Below are 21,925 nucleotides of genomic sequence, written 5' to 3'. Positions count from 1 at the left end.
AATTTCAATCTCTTTGATATGGAACTGTTTTCAAACACTATTTTGTAATACAGTCTGATCCGATGTAAAGCGTTATTTCCGATTTGGGAATATAGTGCAATCTATGAGAGATCATGTGGAAAATAAGTTTATTTGAAAAGAGGAACTAGTATTTCTCACTACTTATCCCATTGAAAGAGGAACTTCATTGTGGGTTCCTGCTTTGAGTTTGGGCCTATGATTACTACCCATTGTTATGCATTGAATTGCAGACTGTCTTGCTCAACTCTGTTATGCTGCCTTTTGCTAAGCATAAATTGGTTCAGTGCAGATCTGTTTGAAGTTTGAATACCTTCAAGTAGTTTGTTTGACTGGTGAAAATACAATAATGGTGAGCTCCTTTGGTCATTACTTGCAGGGTTGATTATAACATTCATTGTTATCTTATGGTGTGAAAATAGTAGTCAACAGTGCATGATTTAAAAAATACACAGTGCTGTAGTAACTCAGCAGGTCAGGCAGCAAACCTGAACTAAGATAGGTGATATTTCTGTGTTTAAGAAGGAACTGCAGATGCTGGAAAATCGAAGGTACACAAAAATGCTGGAGAAACTCAGCGGATGCAGCAGCATCTATGGAGCGAAGGAAATAGGCAACGTTTCGACCCGAAACGTTGCCTATTTCCTTCGCTCCATAGATGCTGCTGCACCCGCTGAGTTTCTCTAGCATTTTTGTGTACCAGGTGATATTTCTGGTTGGGACCCATCTAACCAACCCATGTTCTCCAGGGAAGTTGTCAAGTCAAGTTTATTTGTCACATACACATACGAGATGTGCAGTGAAATGAAAGTGGCAATGCTCGCGAACTTTTGTGCAAAAAGACAAACAACCAAACAACCAAACAAACTATAAACACAATCATAACACACATATTCTTTTACATAATAAATAATGGAAGGAAAAACGTTCAGTAGAGTTAGACCCTCCAGAGTTCAGTAGAGTAGACCCTCCAGAGTTACTCCAGCACTTTCTTTTTTTTGTAAACCAGCATCTGCAGTTTTATTGTTTCTACAAGTATGCATTAATACTGCACCAAATACCCAATTATTCAAAGATGATGTAAAGCTAATTCCATCACCTCTCATTTACACCACTGTTGTTTTTTTGTATATGCAAGAATGTATTTTGGGCTTTCTTTTCCTGAAGTAACTTTGTGAGAGATTAGGCACAGGATGATTGTTTTTAGCTTTTTTCCTTAAATTTCTATCTGGGAGTTCATATCCCAGTATCAAAATCGTTAGGTTTTCCCTTGCACCACTGGGTCTATTTTGATCATGATCTAAATGTACAAAAAATAATCGCACCGTACCCAGGTTTATTGGCCTATCAATGAGCTGCCGATTCACAAAATCAATCTTTACTATTCGCCAGTACAGATAGTTATATTATAACTTAACTTAACCTGTAGAGAGATCTCCATTAAAGTAAAAAGACTTTTGTTTATTAAAGTTGTGGTATGTGTTTTGGATCAGGTGGCAGCTCAAATGCTCAAACAAATATACAAGCACTCAGCCAGTCAAGCAGCATCAGTGGAAAACGAAACCAGTTGACATTTCAGGTCAAAGACCCTTCATCGGAACTGAGCAAGTTGGTCTAGGAAGCAGAGAAGATGGGGGAGGGCAAGAGGAAGGAACACAGGGAATGTCTGTAATGGAGAATTAATAGAGAGTAAAGCCCCTGTCCCACGATGCGAGTTTACCCAAGAGCTTTCCCGAGTTTAAAATAAATCAAACTCGTGGTACTTCATCACGAGTATTTTTTTTTTACTCTTGGAAATTTTTCACGCTATTGAAAAAAACGTCACGAGTTTCCGCGTTTCCCGAGTGCCTGCTGTTAACATTACAAGCCGCTACGAGACATCCACGAGCTCCGACGTACCCGCTACGTACATTCTACGTACTTACCACAATTTTTTTTAAACTCGGGAGAGCTCTTGGGTAAACTCGCATCGTGGGAAAGGGCCTTTAAGCTCTATCTCTGCATCATCTGTATCTCTCGTTTCCCTTTTCCCAAACTAGTCTGAAGAAGGGTCCCAACCCAAAATGTCACCCATCCCTTCTCTCCAGAGATGTTATTCCATCTTTTTGTGTCTATCTTCAGTTTAAACCCGCACCTGTAGTTCCATCCTCACTATAAGAGCTCAGCAGGCCAGCTCAGTGGAGGGAAATGGATAGATGATGTTTTGGGTCGAGACTTTTCTTCAGGCTGTATGGTAACTCAAATCTCACTGCACCAATTGGTGCATGTGACAATAAATGTAACCGGAACTTGAGTAGAGGGGTGAAGCAAAAATTGTCAAGTGACCGGTGGGATACAGGTGAGGAGAGATGATTGGCTGACGGGTGGAGATTGTAACAAAGGCTAGAGATGAAATTGAGTCAAAGGGGTGCCAGATAAGGAAGGAAGAGGGGGGGGGGGGGGGGAAGTGAAGCCTTTGGGATCATTGTTGAAGCGGGGGAAGGTAGAGTTGAGCTTTATCTGTGTATCATGTTACTAACGTCGTCGTACAGTCTGTGATGTTATATAGCCTGCCTGCAATCCCTGGTCCAAACAAAGGAGTCCTGCAGGTTGCAGTGTGTGCCCAGATGGAAAAGTGTGCCTTGAGCTGATGATGCGTTTTGTAACAGTACAGGAAGCCACGGAGAGGTCAGTGAGAGTGGAACGGTGAATTAAAATGGCAGGCAAACTGAAGCTCGGGGTGCACCCCACATTGCAAAGCGATGGCCCAGTGTGTGGTTGGTTTCTCCACTCTCGAGGAGGCTATATTATGAAAACTAAACATGGTGCAGTGGATTGGCAGAAGTGTAAGTGATTCACTCCTTCACTGGCGAGGAATGATTTTGTTTTATCTGATGGCATTGAGAACCGTATTGAAAATATACTTGTGAAAACTGGTATCTTGCCTAATTAGACAGAAACTCCAATCTATTACACAGTCCTTGAACTTAGATACTAATGTTTCAATTTGTAAAATGAAGAGGATTGAATGTTACTTGCAAACAGAATGGCATGTACCAACGGCCTTCCCACTGAATTAACTGCTACATGGATCTGCACAAATATCCTGTTGTGTCTTCTTACAACTGCAAGTTCTTCCTGCTTGTATTGCTTTGAATCGAAAGTCGCAGCATGAAACAGTTAAAAGCTCCTTAAATCCGTTGAGTTAAGCACACATTAAATCGTTTGAATTTAATTTGCATTCGAGTTTCAATGTTTTCATTCTCCCCACTGCAGATCTTGATACAATATGGTGAGAAATACAAAGCTACTGAAGAACTCCTACCTTTACTGGAAGTCTATCGGATTTCCATCCAGAGCTACACAAGTGCAAGGCCTTGCCTAACGACGGAGTGCGCTCACATTAATTTTGTACTCGGTCAGTTAGTCGTGTAAGTGTCTCTTCAGATGCCAGCTTTTTCAAGGACATTAGAGCTGTAAGAATCCTGTGTAAAACAGCAATTTAAAAAAAAAAAAAAAAAATATCTGCCATATTCTATGTTGTTGACTATATTTCTATGGACTATAATGAGATGTGACATGAAATGGTCGTTGTTGATGAATTTGCTCAGTACAGCTTGTGTCTTTAGTTACAATCAAATGCACATCAGGTAATCTTTAAATCTGAATCTAACCACATTAAGGAACTTCATTATTTATGTGTAATATATAAAATACAAATTGCATTTCGTAAAACCATTCAGAGATGTTTTGTCAGCAAAATAGCTTTAAGTTCAGATGTTCTGCAGCTAGCTTGTACAATTTTCAAAAGCTGTTTTTGACTACCTTATAACTATGTAATTGGAACCCGATTACAAAAAAAGCTTGATTTTTACTTTGGGTGCAAGTGTAATAAATTTAATAAAACGGTTCTGAATCTTTAATAATCCAGATTACTCATGTATTTTTTAAAACCACTTTAGGAGCTGTTTTGAAATATTACTTTCACTTCCTGACAAAGATGTTCCACAAGACTTGTGGCAGCAGCTGCAGCAGACATTGCAGGTGAGGGAATTGGTTCTGAAACTTGCTTAAATGTCTGATATTTCAAACATAAAATTGCCATTTGGGTTCAGCATTAACTTCATAACATGCAAGTCTAATTTATCAGTGTTCTAAAACAGCGTTATCTGTATTTGGAGTTGAAATGAACCACTTAATTCTTAGAAAAAGCATTCTATTTCAAAGTCCTTGTTTTGTCTATTTTTTGATTTAGCTTTGAGTCAGTTGAAAGTCTAGCCTGTATAGAAAGAAAAAAACTTGCATTTATATTGCTTGTGTATCACACCTTTCAGATATTCAGTGTCGAAATTTTGCATTGACCTGAGGGGAAATGTAGCGATGTTTATTTCTATTGCTGTGTATTTTAGCTATACATCTTTACTATGCAACTGCTTGCATGGAATTGTCATTTTGATCTAAAATCGAGACGTTTCGAAGCTCATTTGCTATCTCTTAGATTGTAGCCAAATCATACAAACTCGCTGCTTGAGATCTATGAAAAATAAATATGCCATAGCAGAAAATGGTGCCCGTACAAAATGTTGTGTCTTAATCTTTGTTTAATACTGCAGTTGGGCTTAATTCAGTGAATAATTCTGAAGAGTCTGTACTCTTAAATTATCGTTGTTTTATTTTGATAGGATTCTCACGATGCTTTACTGGAATTTGGAAATAATGAATTGCAGGCACTACTTGCAATTTCTAGAGAAGGGGGAGCTTGGAAAAATCCAGTTCTACAGTGTATTCTTTCCAAGCAGACAGCATCTATCGACGAGGGTAAGCATAGTGTATCCTGTGTGATTTGATTTTTAATTTGGCAAATTTATCTTTTCCCTGTCTCTTTTTCCCCAAGCAATTTAGCCGATATACACTTAAGATAGAGATTAAAAAGCTGGAGTAACTAAGTGGGTCATGCAGCATCTCTGGAGAAAAGGAATAGGTGAAGTTTCGGGTCAGGAGTGTCAGGAGAAAAGGAAATGAGAGATACACATGGTGATGTAAAGAGATATGGAACAAATGAATGAAATGTATGCAAAATAGTAACTGTTCATTGAAAGGTAGAGCCCACATTGTTGGCTCTTGTCTAGGTGATAATGAGTTATACAGACAATGAAACTCAACAGGATGGCGGTGAGACTAGTCCGATGACTAGAGTGGGGGTGGGACGGAGAGAGGGGGGAGATACAAGGATTACTTGCATGCTGCTGGATTGCAATCTGGCCAGGCGAAATATGACATGATGTTCCTCCAATTTGCATTCGGCCTCACTCCGACAATGGACAGAATGATCTGAATGGGAAGGGGAGATAGTGTTTGGCAACTAGGAGATCCCATATGCCACGACAGACTGAGTGAAGGTGATCAGAGAAAGGATCTCCCAGACTACGCTTGTCTCTGCTTGCTGCACTTATCTGCTTTGAGGCACAGAGCAATGTACAGAATGGGATATTGTGGGGGGGAAAAGGATAAACACAGGGATAAATAGACAATAGGTGCAGGAGTAGGCCATTCGGCCCTTCGAGCCAGCACCGCCATTCAATGTAATCATGGCTGATCATCCAGAATCAGTACCCCGTTCCTGCCTTCTCCCCATATCCCCTGACTCCACTATCTTTAAGAGCCCTATGTAGCTCTCTCTTGATAAACAATCAGCTCACTGAAAGTTAGCATGCAGGTTAGCAAGGTAAATGTTTGCTTTGACTAGGAGTATCCAAGGACAATAATAAATGTCTTGCAATTATACAGAGCCATGGCTACAGCATGCCTGGAGTATTTATGTGCAGTGGATTGACAGAAGTGTAATGCCCTACGGTGCTATCAATGGTTTCACGTGAAGGGTTGCTCGGAAACGTAACAGGGAAGCTTTCATGAAGATACAAAATGGACAGGCCGTTTAGGGTGTTAGGAGAGGTCAGGAATTGCCCACGGTAAAGTTAACAAATGGGAATAGAGGTTAACATAACACTATGTACAACATTTAATTTCTAGCATTATTCAATTTTCTACATTGCAATTAGTCAGTACCACTTGCATTGGCAAGGAAGAGAGGGAAAAGATGACCTTCCACTTAATTATAAACTTACTGCCAAAGCTGCTTTAAATCAGTCCACATTTCTTTTGCCTCCAAAGACAGACATTTTGCATATATTATAGAAAACATAGCAAATAGATGCAGGAGGAGGCCATTCGGCCCTTTGAGCCAGCACGGCCATAATCTATGTAGTTTTGAAATTACTGATGCACATTATCTTTCCAGGATGTTATGATGGTGTTTCTGAATTACTATTACACAAATTAGTTTAGTTTTATAATTGTCACGTGTACCGAGGTACAGTGAAAGGCTTTTGTGTGCAGAAAAGACTATACATGAAATCAAATCAAGCCATCCCCAGTGCACTGATAAAGGGTACAATACTGTTGCAGGCAGACAAAAGTGCTGGACAAACTCAGCGGGTGCAGCAGCATCTATGGAGCAAAGGAAATAGGCAACGTTTCCGGCCGAAACCCTTCAGGGTTTCGGCCCGAAACGTTGCCTATTTCCTTCCTGAAGGGTTTCGGCCCGAAACGTTGCCTATTTCCTTCGCTCCATAGATGCTGCTGCACCAGCTGAGTTTCTCCAGCACTTTTGTCTGCCTTTGATTTTCCAGCATCTGCAGTTCCTTCTTAAACATACTGTTGCAGGCACAGTGAAGTGCATTTCAAGCTAAACTAATTCTACTTTTCTTAATCTGACTAAAGTTTTCCTGGGAACAAAGCTTAATTTAATTCAAAATATTTTGGTTATATTTGGTGGTGACATACCATCAGGAGTTTGAAGCTTACAGAATATAAATGACCTATTGGGTGTACTTGAATCTCTGGCAAAAAGTTAAACTTGTGTAAATTAATTGTGGAATATATTTTTTAGTGCAGGCTAATGCCGATACGCTACAAGGTTGGATTCTGCAACCTGCACCTATATTTGTGGAATGTAATTAATTAACAACCCTTTTTGTTCATACAGTGAATGATTATTTGATCCAGGAAGGACCAGCATTTCTTGAGATTCGCATTAAACATCTGATGAAAACTGATCGCAAGTTTGATGCAGTACTGCTTGCAAAGTGTTGTACAGAAAATGCAGAAATTAACAGCAAAGGTGCTTTTCGACAAATCTACCTCACTTGTCTCTGCACTATGGGATCCAATGAGGAGGCAGCAAAAGAGGTTAATGACTTTATATAATTACGTTTACCAGCAAAGTAGCTCCATAGAATGATTAGCTCTCCAGCTAAAAATGATTTGAAGTTGCCACTGTCCTGTCCATAATTCAGTTCTACACTAGCAAAAGCATATTCCTCCATAATTGGTGTCACTGAATGTTGACAAAGAAAGAAGATCCTTCACAGCACCAGGGGCCCGGGTTCGATCCTGACCTTGGGTGCTGTCTGGGTGGAGATAACTAGAACGGACTGTGGAATTTGAATGATAAGCCATGATGATGTTCAGTGGCTGCGCTCAGATGCTCCATTTTTCTGTGTGAATCTTGAGTGGAATAGAATTCAATATGAATTTGGAGAGTTGGCTGTTGGCAACATTGGGAAGAGCTGTCCATTTTGTTGGGAATGTATACTGACATTTTGAGAATCAGCATGTGTATACTGGTCTCACCAAGATCATCCATTCTAAAACTTGCAGCATTCCTTTTGTAGATCGCACGTGTTGACTGCAAGGAAGTGCTGGATATTATTTGTAACCTGGAGTCTGATGGTCAGGACAATGCTGCCTTTATCCTGTGTACAACATTCCTAACCCATCAACTGCAGCAGGAGAGTGTCTATTGTTCTTGGTAAGTTAGTGCGTGGTTGTTTAAGATGGCCAAGCAGCAGCTTTATGCTTCATGTATTGTTCATGCTTGTTACTGGTGTATCTGGCATGTTAACTACTTGTTTCCATTTAAAATCATCCATTTTGCTTTGCAGTCAATTGAGGTTTGGGAATGGTTGGGAGAGAAAGATTGCAAACGTATCTGAATTTATTGTACATCATGTTTTGTCATTAACTTTAAGGCAGGAACTGCACATGATGGTCTCCAAACTTCACTTACTCCTCTGAAGAAGTAATTTAATTTTGTGCTTTGTGTCAGTCCTTTTTAGATCTTTGCTTGGGTATTATCATTAGTTTTCATTGTATGCACCTTTTGTGAGGTTGGTTTTGTGCCTTTAGTAAGACCAGCATTATTATCCCATCTGAAATGCCCTTGAGGATGGTGAGCTGCCTTTCAAAATAGCTGCAGACCTTTAAGTGGAAATACTCTCATAATGCTTTAGCAGAGGGAGTTTCAGGATTTCGTCAGAGAGTGGCAATGAGAAAATATTGACATGTTTCCAAATTGTTGTGGTGCATAACTTGGAGAGGGCATGCCGCATCGTGGTGGTGTTCCCATGAGAGGCAATCTTGGCACAGGCACAGCATTAATCATGCTTGAAAGCCGAGCCAAATGTTGAGACTGTCCTCATCTGAAGTCTCTTTGGATAACTAACAGCAGTGGCAAGTCTTGTTGACTCTCTCTAATCAATTGAATCTAAATTCTAATGACTTCCTAGCACCATGGCTTAGAATAGATAGTTCAGGACAGAGCAGAAATAATTCTTGATGCTTATCACTGGCTTGTTTTGGGAAACCATGGCAAAGCATTTTTGTTATGTATTAGTTTCTGTTCAAAATCCTCTTCAAAATGTAGTTTCTTCCAGATCAAAAGCAAGTTCACGTGGCAGTCGATATTCTCAGGGTGCAAGTGGTAGTCGAGAGTGTTTGTCATGTGTCCCAAATAGGATAAAGGAATTCTTACTTCCAGCAGCATAACAGAATTTGTAAACAATATAATAAATGGAGGGGGGGGAATATTTCTGTGTGTGTGTGTCTGTGTATGCACATATGCGTGCACACACACATAAAAACAAGCAATAATAGTGCTGCTTCTTCTTGCGTATGGCGTGCACAGCCTAAAGTTGTCTGAAAACTTGTTCTATTTGATCTCACTTGATTGTGCACGCCGGGTTGATTGCATTTGTCGAAACAGGGCGGACCATGTGAAGGTTGCAATCTTCTACCCCCAGTAATAGTGCAAAAAGACAAATTCAATGCCTCCCAAGTCTATGTAGTTCAGAGCTTAGCTAGAGGTAGCTGCACCTCAATAGCATCTACCCCCTATAGCCACTTATGATTTTGTTTTTGTTCAATGTATATGTTAGAAACCTACACTCTACGGCTACACTCGGTCAAGGTTGGAGAATTGAATCAGTGCACTACCACGTTATAAACTCAGGTGGCGTAAAAATCTGTAAAGATATAATTGAACATAAGATTCTTTTTTTTTTTCCCCCCACAGGGAGCTCACTCTGTTTTGGAGCAAGTTGCAACGGAGACTGGATCCATCTCTGGGTTCCTTCCTGGATCGTTGTCGGCAGCTTGGTATTATTGCTAGGACTGTGTATCACATATTCTTCCTTATAAAAGTTATCCAATCTGAAGTAAGTAGCCTGATGATTTCTTGTAGTTGAGAACTACTGAATATGTATCTATGTACAACGTTTTCCTTAAGTAGATTTTTAACTATAATCTTGAAATTTAATACTTGCAATTTGTTATTCGTAACTAAAATTTCCTTATTGTCATCATATACATTTTTTTCAATTCGGTGCTGCTCTTTAATTATTTTAGTTATTAATTTGATTTTCCCTAAAAAGCCCTTAAACCCTTGGTTTGAATATAATAAACAACCATAATAATTGTCATAAAATTGAAAAAGCCCGTAATGATATCATGCCACTTGCAGTTAAGTCAGCTTGCAATCGCTAAATCAATTTTGATGGAACTCTGAGTTGGAAAGGAGTAATTACTCTTTCCAGCGGATGGATATTTATCACACGCCAGAGAACACCGGCGTGTTCTGTTTAAAACAAACGATCAAATTTATTTTCTGTAGGGGAGATGCTTTGAACCTTTTTCTCATGTTGTAAATTCTACCCCTTTTTTTCATGCTGCATGCATCAGTAGTTGTTTGCGTGAGGTTGTAAGTGTCTGAGATGGAGGGGTGCAGCAATTGACCTGCTTATTAATGTTCTTCCCCCATCTCCATATGATGCACTCGTTTGTACCTCCTTGCGCAATAATGTCACAACTTTCTTTTATTGAAGTAACGTGAGGAGATCCTAACGTGGTATACATTTATTCAGCAAGGGTAAATCAAACTTAACCCTTTCTCCCCTGTTTGCTTCACAGGCAGAAGGAGCTGGTCTCCCAATCTCAATTGAACTTTGTGTTGGAGCTCTTCGTATTCCGTCTAATGAAAACGCAGAGATGAAGATTTCCATTTGTAAAACCATCGCCTGCTTGATGCCGGATGATCTTGAAGTGAGACGTGCTTGTCAACTCACTCAGTTCCTTCTGGAACCCACAGTGGATGCGTACCACGAGGTGGAACGGCTGTACAAGCAACCTGACCAAAAATACGATGAGGAGAACGGCCCTATTCCCAACTCGTTACACTGTGAGCTGTTGTTGGCTTTGAAAGCCCACTGGCCTTTTGATCCAGAGTTTTGGGATTGGAAAACTCTAAAGCGTCATTGCCGTGGGCATTTGGGTGACAAGGCTGATGCCATTTCAGAAGATGAACTCAGCGAAAACGAGCTGGATGGTAATGAGCTCTTTGATCAAATGAGTAGAATACCAGAGACAATAAACGATGGAAGGGATAAGGATGGAGATGCGGGCAAAAAGAAAGAGAAGGTGATGTCAGACCGATATTACAGGTGGCTTCAAAATATGTTCTTCTGCGTGTTGTGCAAGAAAGATTATGTTGTGGCTAGAATGGTACATCATGCTAAGACGCATGTCAGAGATGGGATATTTTCCTGCCCTGTTTGTGCAAAAAAGTTTAAGAGAAAGGAACAGTTTACGCCACATGTAAAGGAACACATTAAAAAGCCCAAGAGAGAGAAAAAACAGAAGAAGAAATTAGTAAAATCTTTGCTTCCTGGAATGAACGTGAATGCTAAGCACTTCGATGATGTGAAAGTTTCGGTTAAAAAAGAGATTGAGGAAAATGACTACATAATCTTCAGCGGAGCGGACTCTGTGGACGAAGATCAAGGTGATGTGTCCAAGCCTGAAGTAGATGACGCTGTAGTGACACAGTGGACAGAAAGCTATCCGTGTCCGGGTACGGCATGCTCGAGATCTTTCAAATACTACAAGAACCTCACTGCCCATTTGAAGAATGATCACTTGGACAATGATGAGAATGTAAAGCACTTCCTTGAAATGAACAACAGGAAGGCACTATGTAAATACTGCCGGCGCCATTTTGTCAGTGATTACCATCTGAAAGCCCATTTAAAGGTCCACTCTGGCTTGGAACCGTATATTTGCATTCAAATGGACTGCAACGCCAGCTTCCAGGCGTTTGCGGATCTGGTGAAGCACAGAAAGCAACACAAGGAATTCCTATCCAAGTGCACGTTCAAAGGCTGCAACAAGGTTTTCAGCGGATCGTGCTTACTGTACCACCACGAAGCCCAGCATTACAGGGAAGCGGCCTACTCGTGCAATTTGTCGGGCTGCAAGAAATTCTATTTTTCCAGAAGGGAATTCCAAACTCATCTGCAAACGCATGGCTTGACGAGTCTGGAAGAATTTGAGGCCAGACTTCTGAAAAAAGAAAAAGGAAGCGGCGACTCCTCGGAGGATGTGACGGAAGACGACTCTCAGCTCGTGACCGGAGAGGAGAAGCCTTGTCCTGTGGTTAGCAACGTTGCAGAAAATGCAACTGAGAACCCATTACAGAGTTGCAGCTATTCTCTGCCGCAAGGAACGATAAAAAAGGAAAAGGAGTATAATCCAGATGATTCTTATTGCCCCGCAAGGCTGGATACGGACAGGGCTGATTCAGCAGGCAAGGGTAAATCTGCATATCCTAACCTCCGGGGTGTTTATTCAGAAAACTTGCTTGTGCCATTAGAAAAGCTTGCATCCTTTAAAGAGTTAAGTGACATTGAGGACATGATGAAGGCTGCCACACTTCACCCTGAAATCAACAGGAGCTTAGCCAAGCACAAAATCACCACTAATGTTGCAGATAGCTTGCCAGCTTTCAATAGGTTTGCTTGTGGTATCGTTGGCTGCAGCATGGAGTATGCCTTGGCAAAGGACCTGAAGAAACACATTAGGGCAGCACATTCAAATTATTATAAAGGAAAGAAGATTGATAAACACAGCAGAAGTGTTCTGAAAGGTACTGCTACAAGTCAAGACAGGGTTAAAGCTGAGATGGGAGAGCAAGCCTTATCAACGCAGCTGTTGTCATTGCAGGGGCAAGAAGGACAGTTAGGTGCACCCATTGATGCACTTCGCAAAAACAAAAGTGTGTTACACAAAGCGCAAAGAATTAAGAGGCCCAAGAATAACAGGAATGCCAAATGGCCCGCTATCTTTAAGGGCGATAAGTTTGTATGCTCTCGATGCTTCAAGGAGTTTACGAACCCCAAGTCACTCGGTGGCCACCTTGCTCGCAAAATAAAATGCCCTTTACTGGCCGAGAATAGCACAGAGGCTAATGCAGTTGTGCAGGCTAATGCAGTTGTGCAGGCTAATGTAGTTGAGCAGGCTAATGCAGTTGAGCAGGCTAATGCAGTTGAGCAGGCTAATGCAGTTTTGCAGGCTAATGCAGTTGAGCAGGCTAATGCAGTTGTGCAGGCTAATGCAGTTGTGCAGGCTAATGCAGTTGTGCAGCCTAATGCAGTTGAGCAGCCTAATGCAGTTGAGCAGCCTAATGCAGTTGAGCAGCCTAATGCAGTTGAGCAGCCTAACGAAGGCGAGCCACCAAGCCAGCCCGCTAACATTCCTGAGGTTCCAACTCTCGAGGAACTCGTAAGGGCTCTGCAGAAGCTGCAGCTGAATAAATCTGAAGCCGTTGTGGGCAAAATGACGGTGTGTGCCTCTGCTTTAACTTCATCCCTGATAGAGCCTGTGCCGACCTCCACCAGTGCCGCTTCCATGTCCACACCTTTAGATAATGTTTCCCAACCACAGCCACACTCTCGTGAGCTCCTCCAACTCGATTCATCGAAAGAGGACTCGGGGGTCATTAAGCCATTTGTTTGCGACAATGACGGATGTGCCTTTAAGGCGATGACCAAAGATGGCCTCATTAACCATTACGTTAAAACTCACAAGTACCCCAAGGACAAGGTCCTCAAGTTAAGCCGCTTTCAACTCAGGTTTGCCCCATTCAAATGCCACATCTGCCTAAGAACATTTACGAGAAAAACAAACCTCAGAACTCATTACAAACAAATGCATAGGTTCAGTAAAGAGGACATGCAGAAAGGAAAGTTCTCGTATATAAACTGTGTTTCTGTTCCTGGCAATAGAAACCCTCAGCTGATTGTGCCAAATATATTAATTAAAACTGAGAATGGGAGTCCACTCCGCACTGAAGAGATATTGTGCGGCGCTCCCAATGTCACTGAAAGGTTGGGTTTGTCTGAAGACGCTGAGCCAATTAAAACAGAAAAGGATTCCCTTTATCCAATGACCGTTCCTTACCAGACTGAAGACTGTAATTTATTTGGAGATGATGAGCATGTACAACTTGGCACAGTGGGTGGTAGCTGGCGGCAGCCTGGCAGTGATTCGGAGAACACGATGAATGAGTCTTTCACGACTGAGATTGAATGTTCTGAATCCGCAGAATCGTTAAAATCCGAGGAGCTGCATCTGAACGGCAGCGTGGAGTCTGGCGGCTTGATGCCGGACAGCGCGGACGAATCCGAATCCAAGGAAGAGGGTCGGGGGAGCCGAAGAGTTGGTGCTAAAAGCAACCTGTGCTACATGTTGAACAAGTATCACAAACCTTATCACTGCATTCACAAGGGCTGCACTGCGGCTTTCACCGGCCAGCCTAACCTGATCCGACACTACCAGACGGTTCACCAGTACAACCGGGAGCAAATGAGTCTGGAGGAAGATCAAGGAAATGCCAAGAAAGACAATACCAAAGTCAAGAAAATCTTCAAGTGCAAGTTTGAGGGTTGCACCAAGCGTTTCCAGTATCCTCGCGTGCTTTTGAGGCACTACAGTGAAATCCACAAGCTCGCCGGGGGCGAGTCGGGGAAGTTTGCTTGCAATCAGACGGATTGTCTCTCCCCTTTTAACATGTACGGCAACCTCAGACGGCAGGCTGCCGAGTTACAGTTCAAGTGCAGCATAGACGGCTGCAGCCGTAACTACACGATCCGCTCCAGCTACCTGCGTCATGTCCAAAGACAGCACAAAGCCCATTACAAGTCAATACTACTGAGGCCGCGGAAAAACTCAAAATATGACCGCAAGTCTAATTTGGAAAGATGCAACTTGGACTGCCTGGCTGGAGGTGCCAATGGATCCAGTTCGTCTGTTAAGCCTGAGATGAAGCTGTTTAAGCAGGAGCAACTCACTGATGAAGACAGTTCCAGCTCCGTGCCACTGCGTCCACCTAATTTGGGTCGAATCAGCGGAGAGAATCTCTCGGACGAGGAAAGCTGCGATTCCGAGTCTGATGTCGACTCTAATTTTGAAATTTACAAGGCGAACCTCGACTCGTTGGGTTCAGCCCTGAAGCAGGAGTCTGACTTTGAAAGCCGTCAGCACGGCGGGCATCTCACAGGCAAGGCTTGCAACAGGAAAAGAAAATTGGCAGCGGGTTTCAAAAGGAGTCTCGCGGACGATCATTCGGACAACTCGAATGACTCGTCGGCGGTGCAGGACGAGGACTGTGGGAGGAGTGGATCCTCCCTGGTTTACTGCGGTTCCTCAGTGGACGAGTACGATAAGGAATTGAGGAAATTGGGCAAGTGTCGTGATTTTTTGTTGAAGAGCGCCGACTGCGGGCTTGCGATGTGCAAGATTGAGATTTTGAGGGATCAGTTTCCGTGCATGGTAGACAACTGCCAAACCGTGGTCCTGAGCCGGCGCAGCGTGATGAGACACTACAAGATACTCCACAAAATGAGTGCCAAGTACATTGAGCAGAATTTTAATACTCTCCTAATGTGCAAGAAATATTCCGATCCATCCCGCGAGAAAAAGGAACCCGATTCTCCGTTTCCCAAAAAAGCCCACTCTGAGCAAGTGGACGATGGTCCAGGCTGCAGTGTTCTGCGGCAACAAAACGGGGAAACACCGCTGAAAACCGAGTTCAAAATTGAGCCCGAGCAGATTGGGCCAGGGCAGCAGTTGCAGAACTGCAGCGTGGCGCACGGGAACGGCGCCTTTCCCGGTGGTGGGAACGCCCTGTTTCCTGGGAAGTCCGTGAGCAGCAGCCTGGCTATGGGGATGGCAGGCAGGGGTCCGGGCTTCAAGGAAAACGATGCCAATCGGGCCTTCCTCCCGAAGAACGGAGGAGTCATTGCAAATATGGTGAAGAAAAGTGGCACCCAAAATGGCTCCGTCTTCACCAAGTTGAAGCAGCCTCTGAAAAGGAAATCTGAAATGGAAATCCAGTCGCAGAGAACGGACTCCGCGTATTTGTCGCAAGGCTCCTTCTTTGGTAGCAAGGAGAACCAACAGAACCAGAGTCCTCCACAGAAACCATTTGACCTGACCACCTATAAACCTCTTGGCTTCGAGGCCTCCTTTCTGAAGTTCATTCAAGAAAGTGAAGACACTGAGAACGACGTGGATGAGTCGTGGCATTGGGAACCACCTAAACGATGCAAACAATTTAATTCACCCCAGAGGGAGTCAGCAGTGGACACTGGCCCGACAGATTCGACAGTGGAAAACTGTAAAGGGTGCAGTACAGACTGTGACAAAAACAACACTGCTGTGCATGACAGTTTTGCAGCAATCCAGCCTCTAATTTCACAAGGGTCAATTCCTTCTTTGGAGAACTTACGAACGATATTGGATAAGGCGTTGACAGACTGTGGAGATCTTGCCTTAAAGCAGCTTCATTTTCTTCGGCCTGTTGTGGTCCTGGAAAGGTCGGAGTTTTCCACTCCCCTCCTAGAACTGTTTCCAACAAAAAAGAGTGATGAACTGTGTGTGGGAAGTTCATAGGACTATTTGTATCAATTTTGCAAACTTAAAATCACCATACTGTAAAACTATGTAGAGAGATAAAAGCAGTGCTGCAGAGAATAAAAAGTGAATACGCCTGGGGCTTCCATTTGGGAAACGAAACCTTGGTTTGTTCTGGTTTTGTGCATGATTGTGTGTGTGTATACGAACGAGTATTAGGGTACTTATCGGGGGTTAGTAGTTCGCACTAAGAACTTGAATGTGCACATACATACTGGTGCTTTTCTGTAATATATTGTACACTACATCTCCTTTATGTATGGGTTTTGAGATAGTACACTGTCAATTAAATGGCAATTTTTCACAAAAAAACATTGTACTGATGGGTTTTTACTATGTCACATTGTATTGATGCTTTTGGAAAAACAGATTGGTCACCTTATTAATTTTTGGGATCAAAGAAATCTTGACAGTTATCAATTTTAATTTTTTTTAAAGCTACTTTTACTGTAGTGGGACTTTGGCGAACCCAGACGTTTTTTCCTGAAATATTCTTGTAATCGTATAAGAAATCTTCAAACTGGAACGTAATTTTTGATGAACTTCACTTTTACCGTGACCATCCACACAAGTTGACTGAAATGTTATTTAAAATGGGCTCAAGTTTTTTTTTTTTTTCTCTGCTTTAAATGGAATTCTCCCTTTTTTTTATAACTTACTACTGTGTAGCAATTTTGTTCTGAATTCAGCTTTTGTTTTAAAAAAGGACCAAATTGATCACTGCAGTATTTTCCTCTGTACATTTTACATATTCTGCCCTCGTAATATAGATTTTAACATGAAAGGTAGTGATCTCATAAAGAAAATTAATTTGGTGTGTATGTATTTGGAGGTGGTGAAATAGCAAGAGATGACCTTCTGTTTAAGATATTTTGAAGTAATGTGTTACTTATTTAACATGCAGTTTTTGCTAAGAAATTTCAAAATGTCTGAATAAACCTAGAACATTTTTGCCAGTAAACTATACTACCTTTCAAGTCAGGTTTATTAGTGACACTTGGTGACGAACACAGAATGAATGATCATAGCATAACAAACTTAAATGGTTCCTTGGAAGCACCGAAAAGGGTTTGGTAACATGAAATTTTTAAGATAGACACAAAAAGCTGGAGTAACTTAGCGGCTCAGGCAGCATCTCTGGAGAAAAGGAATACGTGATGTTGAGACCCTTCTTTGGGTCTCTCTTTGGTTTAAACCAGCATCTGCAGTTCCTTCCTACACATGAAATTACTAAGTATGTAATCAAGTTTGATATTTGATACATTACTTTAGAACAGTCCAAGACAATCCATAGATTTTTCAATGGAGCTGTTGAAATATTCCATGGTAGGTTAAACTTGTGAACCCTTGAATCAAATGCCATTAATTGGATTTAAATTAGTGGTATTTAGAATCACATTGAACTGTCTGTCTTGTGATTTTTAAGGATAATGAAATCTATTGTTGTATTCCCTGTGGGCAGAGGTATTCCCTCAGAGAATGCAAAAAGTGTTTACTAGTAACAGTGGGGATTTTAGAAGCTCTTGAGATACCCTCGTTTCTTTATAACCGCTTGATATATTCTGGGTTGTAGTGTTAGAAATATTAAGAGGCTCTTAGTCCAAGATTTATGGCCCATCATTAACTAAAATTACTGGCCCGTCTATGCATTGGCTTGGAATGGTAGGGACAATTATGATGAGCAGATTTTTTTTTTTTTTTTTAGTCTCAATGATTTTTAAATCATTTTAAAATGATTCAATAGTCAGCATAATAGGGATTTCAAGCTTGCTTCCAGCCTGGGCCTGTAGGAAATGTAATCTTAATTTATATAATTAAGATTAAAGCCTAATTCTGAAGAAGGGTCCTGGCCCAAAATGTCACCTATGCATATTCTCCTGGGATGCTGTCTGACCCGCTGATTCACTCGGGCACTTTGTGTCTATCTTCAGCCCATCTTGTACTGTTTTTTCCTCATTGAACCATTGTGACCTTGATGGTGAATTTACACTCTCCTGATGCATGGAACTGTAGGCAGTAATCCAGCATTTCTTGATCGGTTTTGAAAGCATACCCACTGGAACTACAGACTTTGATTTCAAGTAACCAAATAAACATGTGGCTGAAATTGGAACTGCAGCCTAGCAGAATTGAGTGCGTGCGGTGTGGCTGGTAACCAAAGATTCCTGAAAAACATCAGTAAGAAAGATTTTGTTTAAGAAAGAACTGCAGATGCTGGCACTGTTGAAGGTAGACAAAAAATGCTGGAGAAATTCAGCGGGTGAGGCAGCATCTATGGAGAGAAGGAATAGGTGATGTTCGGGGTCGAGACTCTTCTTCAAGCTGCCAATTCCTTGTGGCTGGGGTGATTGCATCATCTTGGAGATAAAAGGCACTCACATCCTCTCATTCTGGCTGTTATAATGTACTCGGGACTGTTCTGACATGTACTCGGGCAGCCCTGATGTTTATATATATTAGATTTCCACAGCCTGAGAAAGCAAATCTGGCACAGAAAAGAAACAGCTAAATTATTGATCCATGAACTGCAGATACTGGTTTACAGTAAGAAAAGACACCAAGTTCTGGATTAACAGAGGGTCAGGCAGCAACTCTGGAGAACATGGATGTTTTTAGTCAGTAGCCTTCTTCAGACCAAAATCCAATGAATTTTTGAGTTGCTACCAACCTGGATACTGAAGATCGACACACAGTGCTGGAGTAACTCAGTGGGTCAGGCAGCATCTCTGGAGTAAAAGGATGGATGACGTGTCAGGTCAAGACTCTTCAGACACATCTGAAGAAGGATCCCGACCCGAAACGTCGCCCATCCTTTTTCTCCAAGAGGCTGCCTGAACCACTGAGTTACTCCAGCACTTTGCATCTATCTTTGGTATAAACCAGCACCTGCAATTCTTTGTTTCAACAACCTGGATACCCAGGTCTATGCAGTAAATCTAATGGAAAATGGATTTGTAAGTGTCAAAAGCATAACCTGAGTGCTTGCTTTGTGGGTTGTAGGAAATCTGCATGTGTATTTCATCTCCATTGACCTACAATGTGTTAACATTGACTTCAGCTTGGCAGCAACCCCAATGTTCTTATTTCACTTCAACGTGCTCAGCCAAAGACAACTCTGGCAACACATTTCTGGCACAAATCTTCTGGCTAGATTTAGAATATAACTCTGGTGCAAAGAGTTGCAAAGAATCCTGTCCCTTGAAGAAGAACAACTCTGATATCATCTTAAAAGGCAGCTCACTAGTTTTAGGTACCGTATGCCAACTATGTCACAAACTATACTCATGATCACTGAATTACACTTAAACAATAATCTCTGACGTCCAGCCTATTCATTTCAATAGACAATAGGTGCAGGAGTAGGCCATTCGGCCCTTTGAGCCAGCACCGCCATTCAATGTGATCATGGCTAATCATCCCCAATCAGTACCCCGTTCCTGCCTTCTCCCCATATCCCCTGACTCCGCTATTTTTAAGAGCCCCATCTAGCTCTCTCTTGAAAGAATCCAGAGAACTGGCCTCCAATACCCTTGAGAATTACTACTTTCAGTACAATCATCTTACATTTGTCCAAATTCCAATGACTTTCAACCTTTTAATACATCGGAGTCTTTATTACATAGAGCTCTTTATCCCAGATATCAACCAAGTGGTCTTCTGCACTGTCTTCAATATGACTACATCCTTAAGTTTAGTTTGTGAAACAGCATGGAAGCGGCCCCTTGAATCACCGAGTCCACACTGACCAACGATCATCACCCCTACACAACTTCTATGTTGTCCCACTTTTGCATCCTACACACTGAGGGCAATTTACAGAAGCCAATTAACCTACAACCCTGCACTTTGGAATGTGGGAGGAAACCGGAGCACCTGGAGAAAACCCACGTGGTCACAGGGAGAATGTACAAAACTCTGCGCAGAGAGCTGTTGCGCCACTATGCCTCCCTTAAATATGGGGACCACAACTGTGTTCTTAATAGTACTCTATACAGTTGCATCAAATCTCTTTTCTACTCCATAACCTTTGTAATAAAATCCAGCATCCCAATGGCATTTTAATTTTGTGCTGCATGTCATAATCTTTTGTGTTTCAAAGCCAGCCCTTTGAACTTGTTGGACAAACCAAGCAGAATGCCTGTAGCGGCTGATATATGGATTGCACCTGTTGTTTTGTGCAGTATTAAGTTGCTGTTAAGATTTGGGAAGGTCTTTAGTGAAGGCCATCAGTTCAGTTTTGCTCCGTAGATGCTGCCTCTCCCGCTAAGTTTCTCCAGCATTTTTGTCTACCTTCGATGTTCCAGCATCTGCAGTTCCTTAGGCAGTTCAGTTTCAGTCCAGTTTAGTTTATTGTCACGTGTGCCGAGGTACAGTGAAATGTTTTTGTTGCGTGCTAACCAGCTAACGGAGCACCCACATGAAACCCACGCTGTCCCAGGGAGAACATGCAAACTCCGCTCAGACAGCATGTTGTCTACCAGCTGTGTCACCCTATAGTTAATAGATTTTATTTTGGTCGAAGACACACCAGGAGACAAGAACTGAGGAACTCCAGCCAGAATCTAAACTCTCATGAATATAAATTACAGTCTAATTTATATTGTTAATATTTCAGTGTGTATTTACACGGGGCACTTTGAACCACATGTTACATATTCATGAACCTCATGAGAAATTAGCAAGAGTAAAGGACCACATCGGATAAGTGAGAATGAGCCGCCTGGTCTCAGCTTTGAACCGGGTTCAATGTGTCAGTCACATGAGAATAGTTATCACTAGAACCTTGAAGGCCAGGAATGCTGATAAGGACGGGAACAAAAGCTGAATAGCTGGGATCGACGTGTGAATTGCTAACCAGCTACGTACTCTGCTACAGTCCCTGCATCAAACCTGCATACAAAGTGAAGATAAAAAACGCTGCAGTAACTCAGCGGGACAAGCAAAGCAAGGGGGGTCGGTAACCTGACAAATAGTCATGCACATATCTCAATGATTTGTATGTAAAATACCTTGTGGAGACAAGGAACTGCAGGCAGACAGACACAAAGAGCTGGAGTAACTCAGCAGGTCAGACAACATATCTGGATAAAAGGAAGAGGTGGCGTTTCGGGGCAAGACCCTTCAGACTTTAGATGCTGGTTTACCAAAAAAGACATAATGCTGGAGTAACTCAGCGGGTCAGGCGGCATCCCTGGGGGATAAGTGATGTTTGGGGTCAGCATTACAGTTATCTGCCTGGCTTGCTGAATTACTCCAGCACTTTGTGTCTTCTTTTGTAAACCAGCATCTGCAGTTCCTTATGTCTCAATGCTATTCTTCTGGCTGCCTGTTCCACATGACCTTTGATTTTTTTTTTTTTTAAGAGTATCAAAGGAAAATGATGTCAGGCTTGAAAATACCCAGTGCTTCCTGAGAGGGGAGTTTGTAACTCTTGCAGCTCTTGAGATAAGAAATTCCTCCTCCCCTCGGTTTTAAACGAGTGACCCTTTATTTTATCCTGACACCGCTCCCATCACCACTCACTCTCACCAGGAGCAACACCCTTGAACTTTCGAGCCGCTGAAGCCGCTCAGAATATTGTACACTTCCAAGAAATCCAAAGGGATATGTGTACTCTTCTTGCCCGACCGCCATACGTTGTGTGTTCTCTGCAAGGGCCACGGGTGAGATCTGTTGGCCAGACACGTGGTGACATTTGTGTGCTGCCTAGGTGAGGTCCGCTGTCTGATTCTGCTGGGTTGCATGCAAAACAAAGCGTGTCACTGCACATGGGGCACATGTGACA

At 42.2% G+C, this 21,925-nt stretch overlaps 1 protein-coding gene across 2 annotated transcripts in view; it reads left to right on the top strand.

Moving 5' to 3' along the window:
- Positions 1-17,104, top strand: part of rlf (RLF zinc finger) — a 48,991-nt gene extending 31,887 nt beyond the window's left edge. Inside the window, exons 1-8 of one of the 2 annotated variants that reach the window (XM_033044918.1) lie at positions 2,480-2,843; positions 3,274-3,428; positions 3,960-4,041; positions 4,680-4,815; positions 7,043-7,245; positions 7,731-7,867; positions 9,410-9,551; positions 10,303-16,563. In XM_033044918.1, coding sequence (XP_032900809.1) covers positions 2,820-2,843; positions 3,274-3,428; positions 3,960-4,041; positions 4,680-4,815; positions 7,043-7,245; positions 7,731-7,867; positions 9,410-9,551; positions 10,303-16,119 — 6,696 coding nt within the window. In that variant the 5' untranslated portion in view covers positions 2,480-2,819 and the 3' untranslated portion in view covers positions 16,120-16,563. Of the gene's footprint in view, positions 1-2,479; positions 2,844-3,273; positions 3,429-3,959; positions 4,042-4,679; positions 4,816-7,042; positions 7,246-7,730; positions 7,868-9,409; positions 9,552-10,302 lie in introns of those variants that run through there. The other variant, XM_033044917.1, reaches the window with a different exon arrangement.
- The last annotated feature ends 4,821 nt before the right edge of the window (positions 17,105-21,925 follow it).

This window comes from Amblyraja radiata, chromosome 27 (genome assembly GCF_010909765.2).
Source record: "Amblyraja radiata isolate CabotCenter1 chromosome 27, sAmbRad1.1.pri, whole genome shotgun sequence".
NCBI lineage: Eukaryota > Metazoa > Chordata > Chondrichthyes > Rajiformes > Rajidae > Amblyraja > Amblyraja radiata.
The sequence above is the reverse complement of the archived record's forward strand: the minus strand, read 5'-3'. Positions and strand labels throughout refer to the sequence as shown.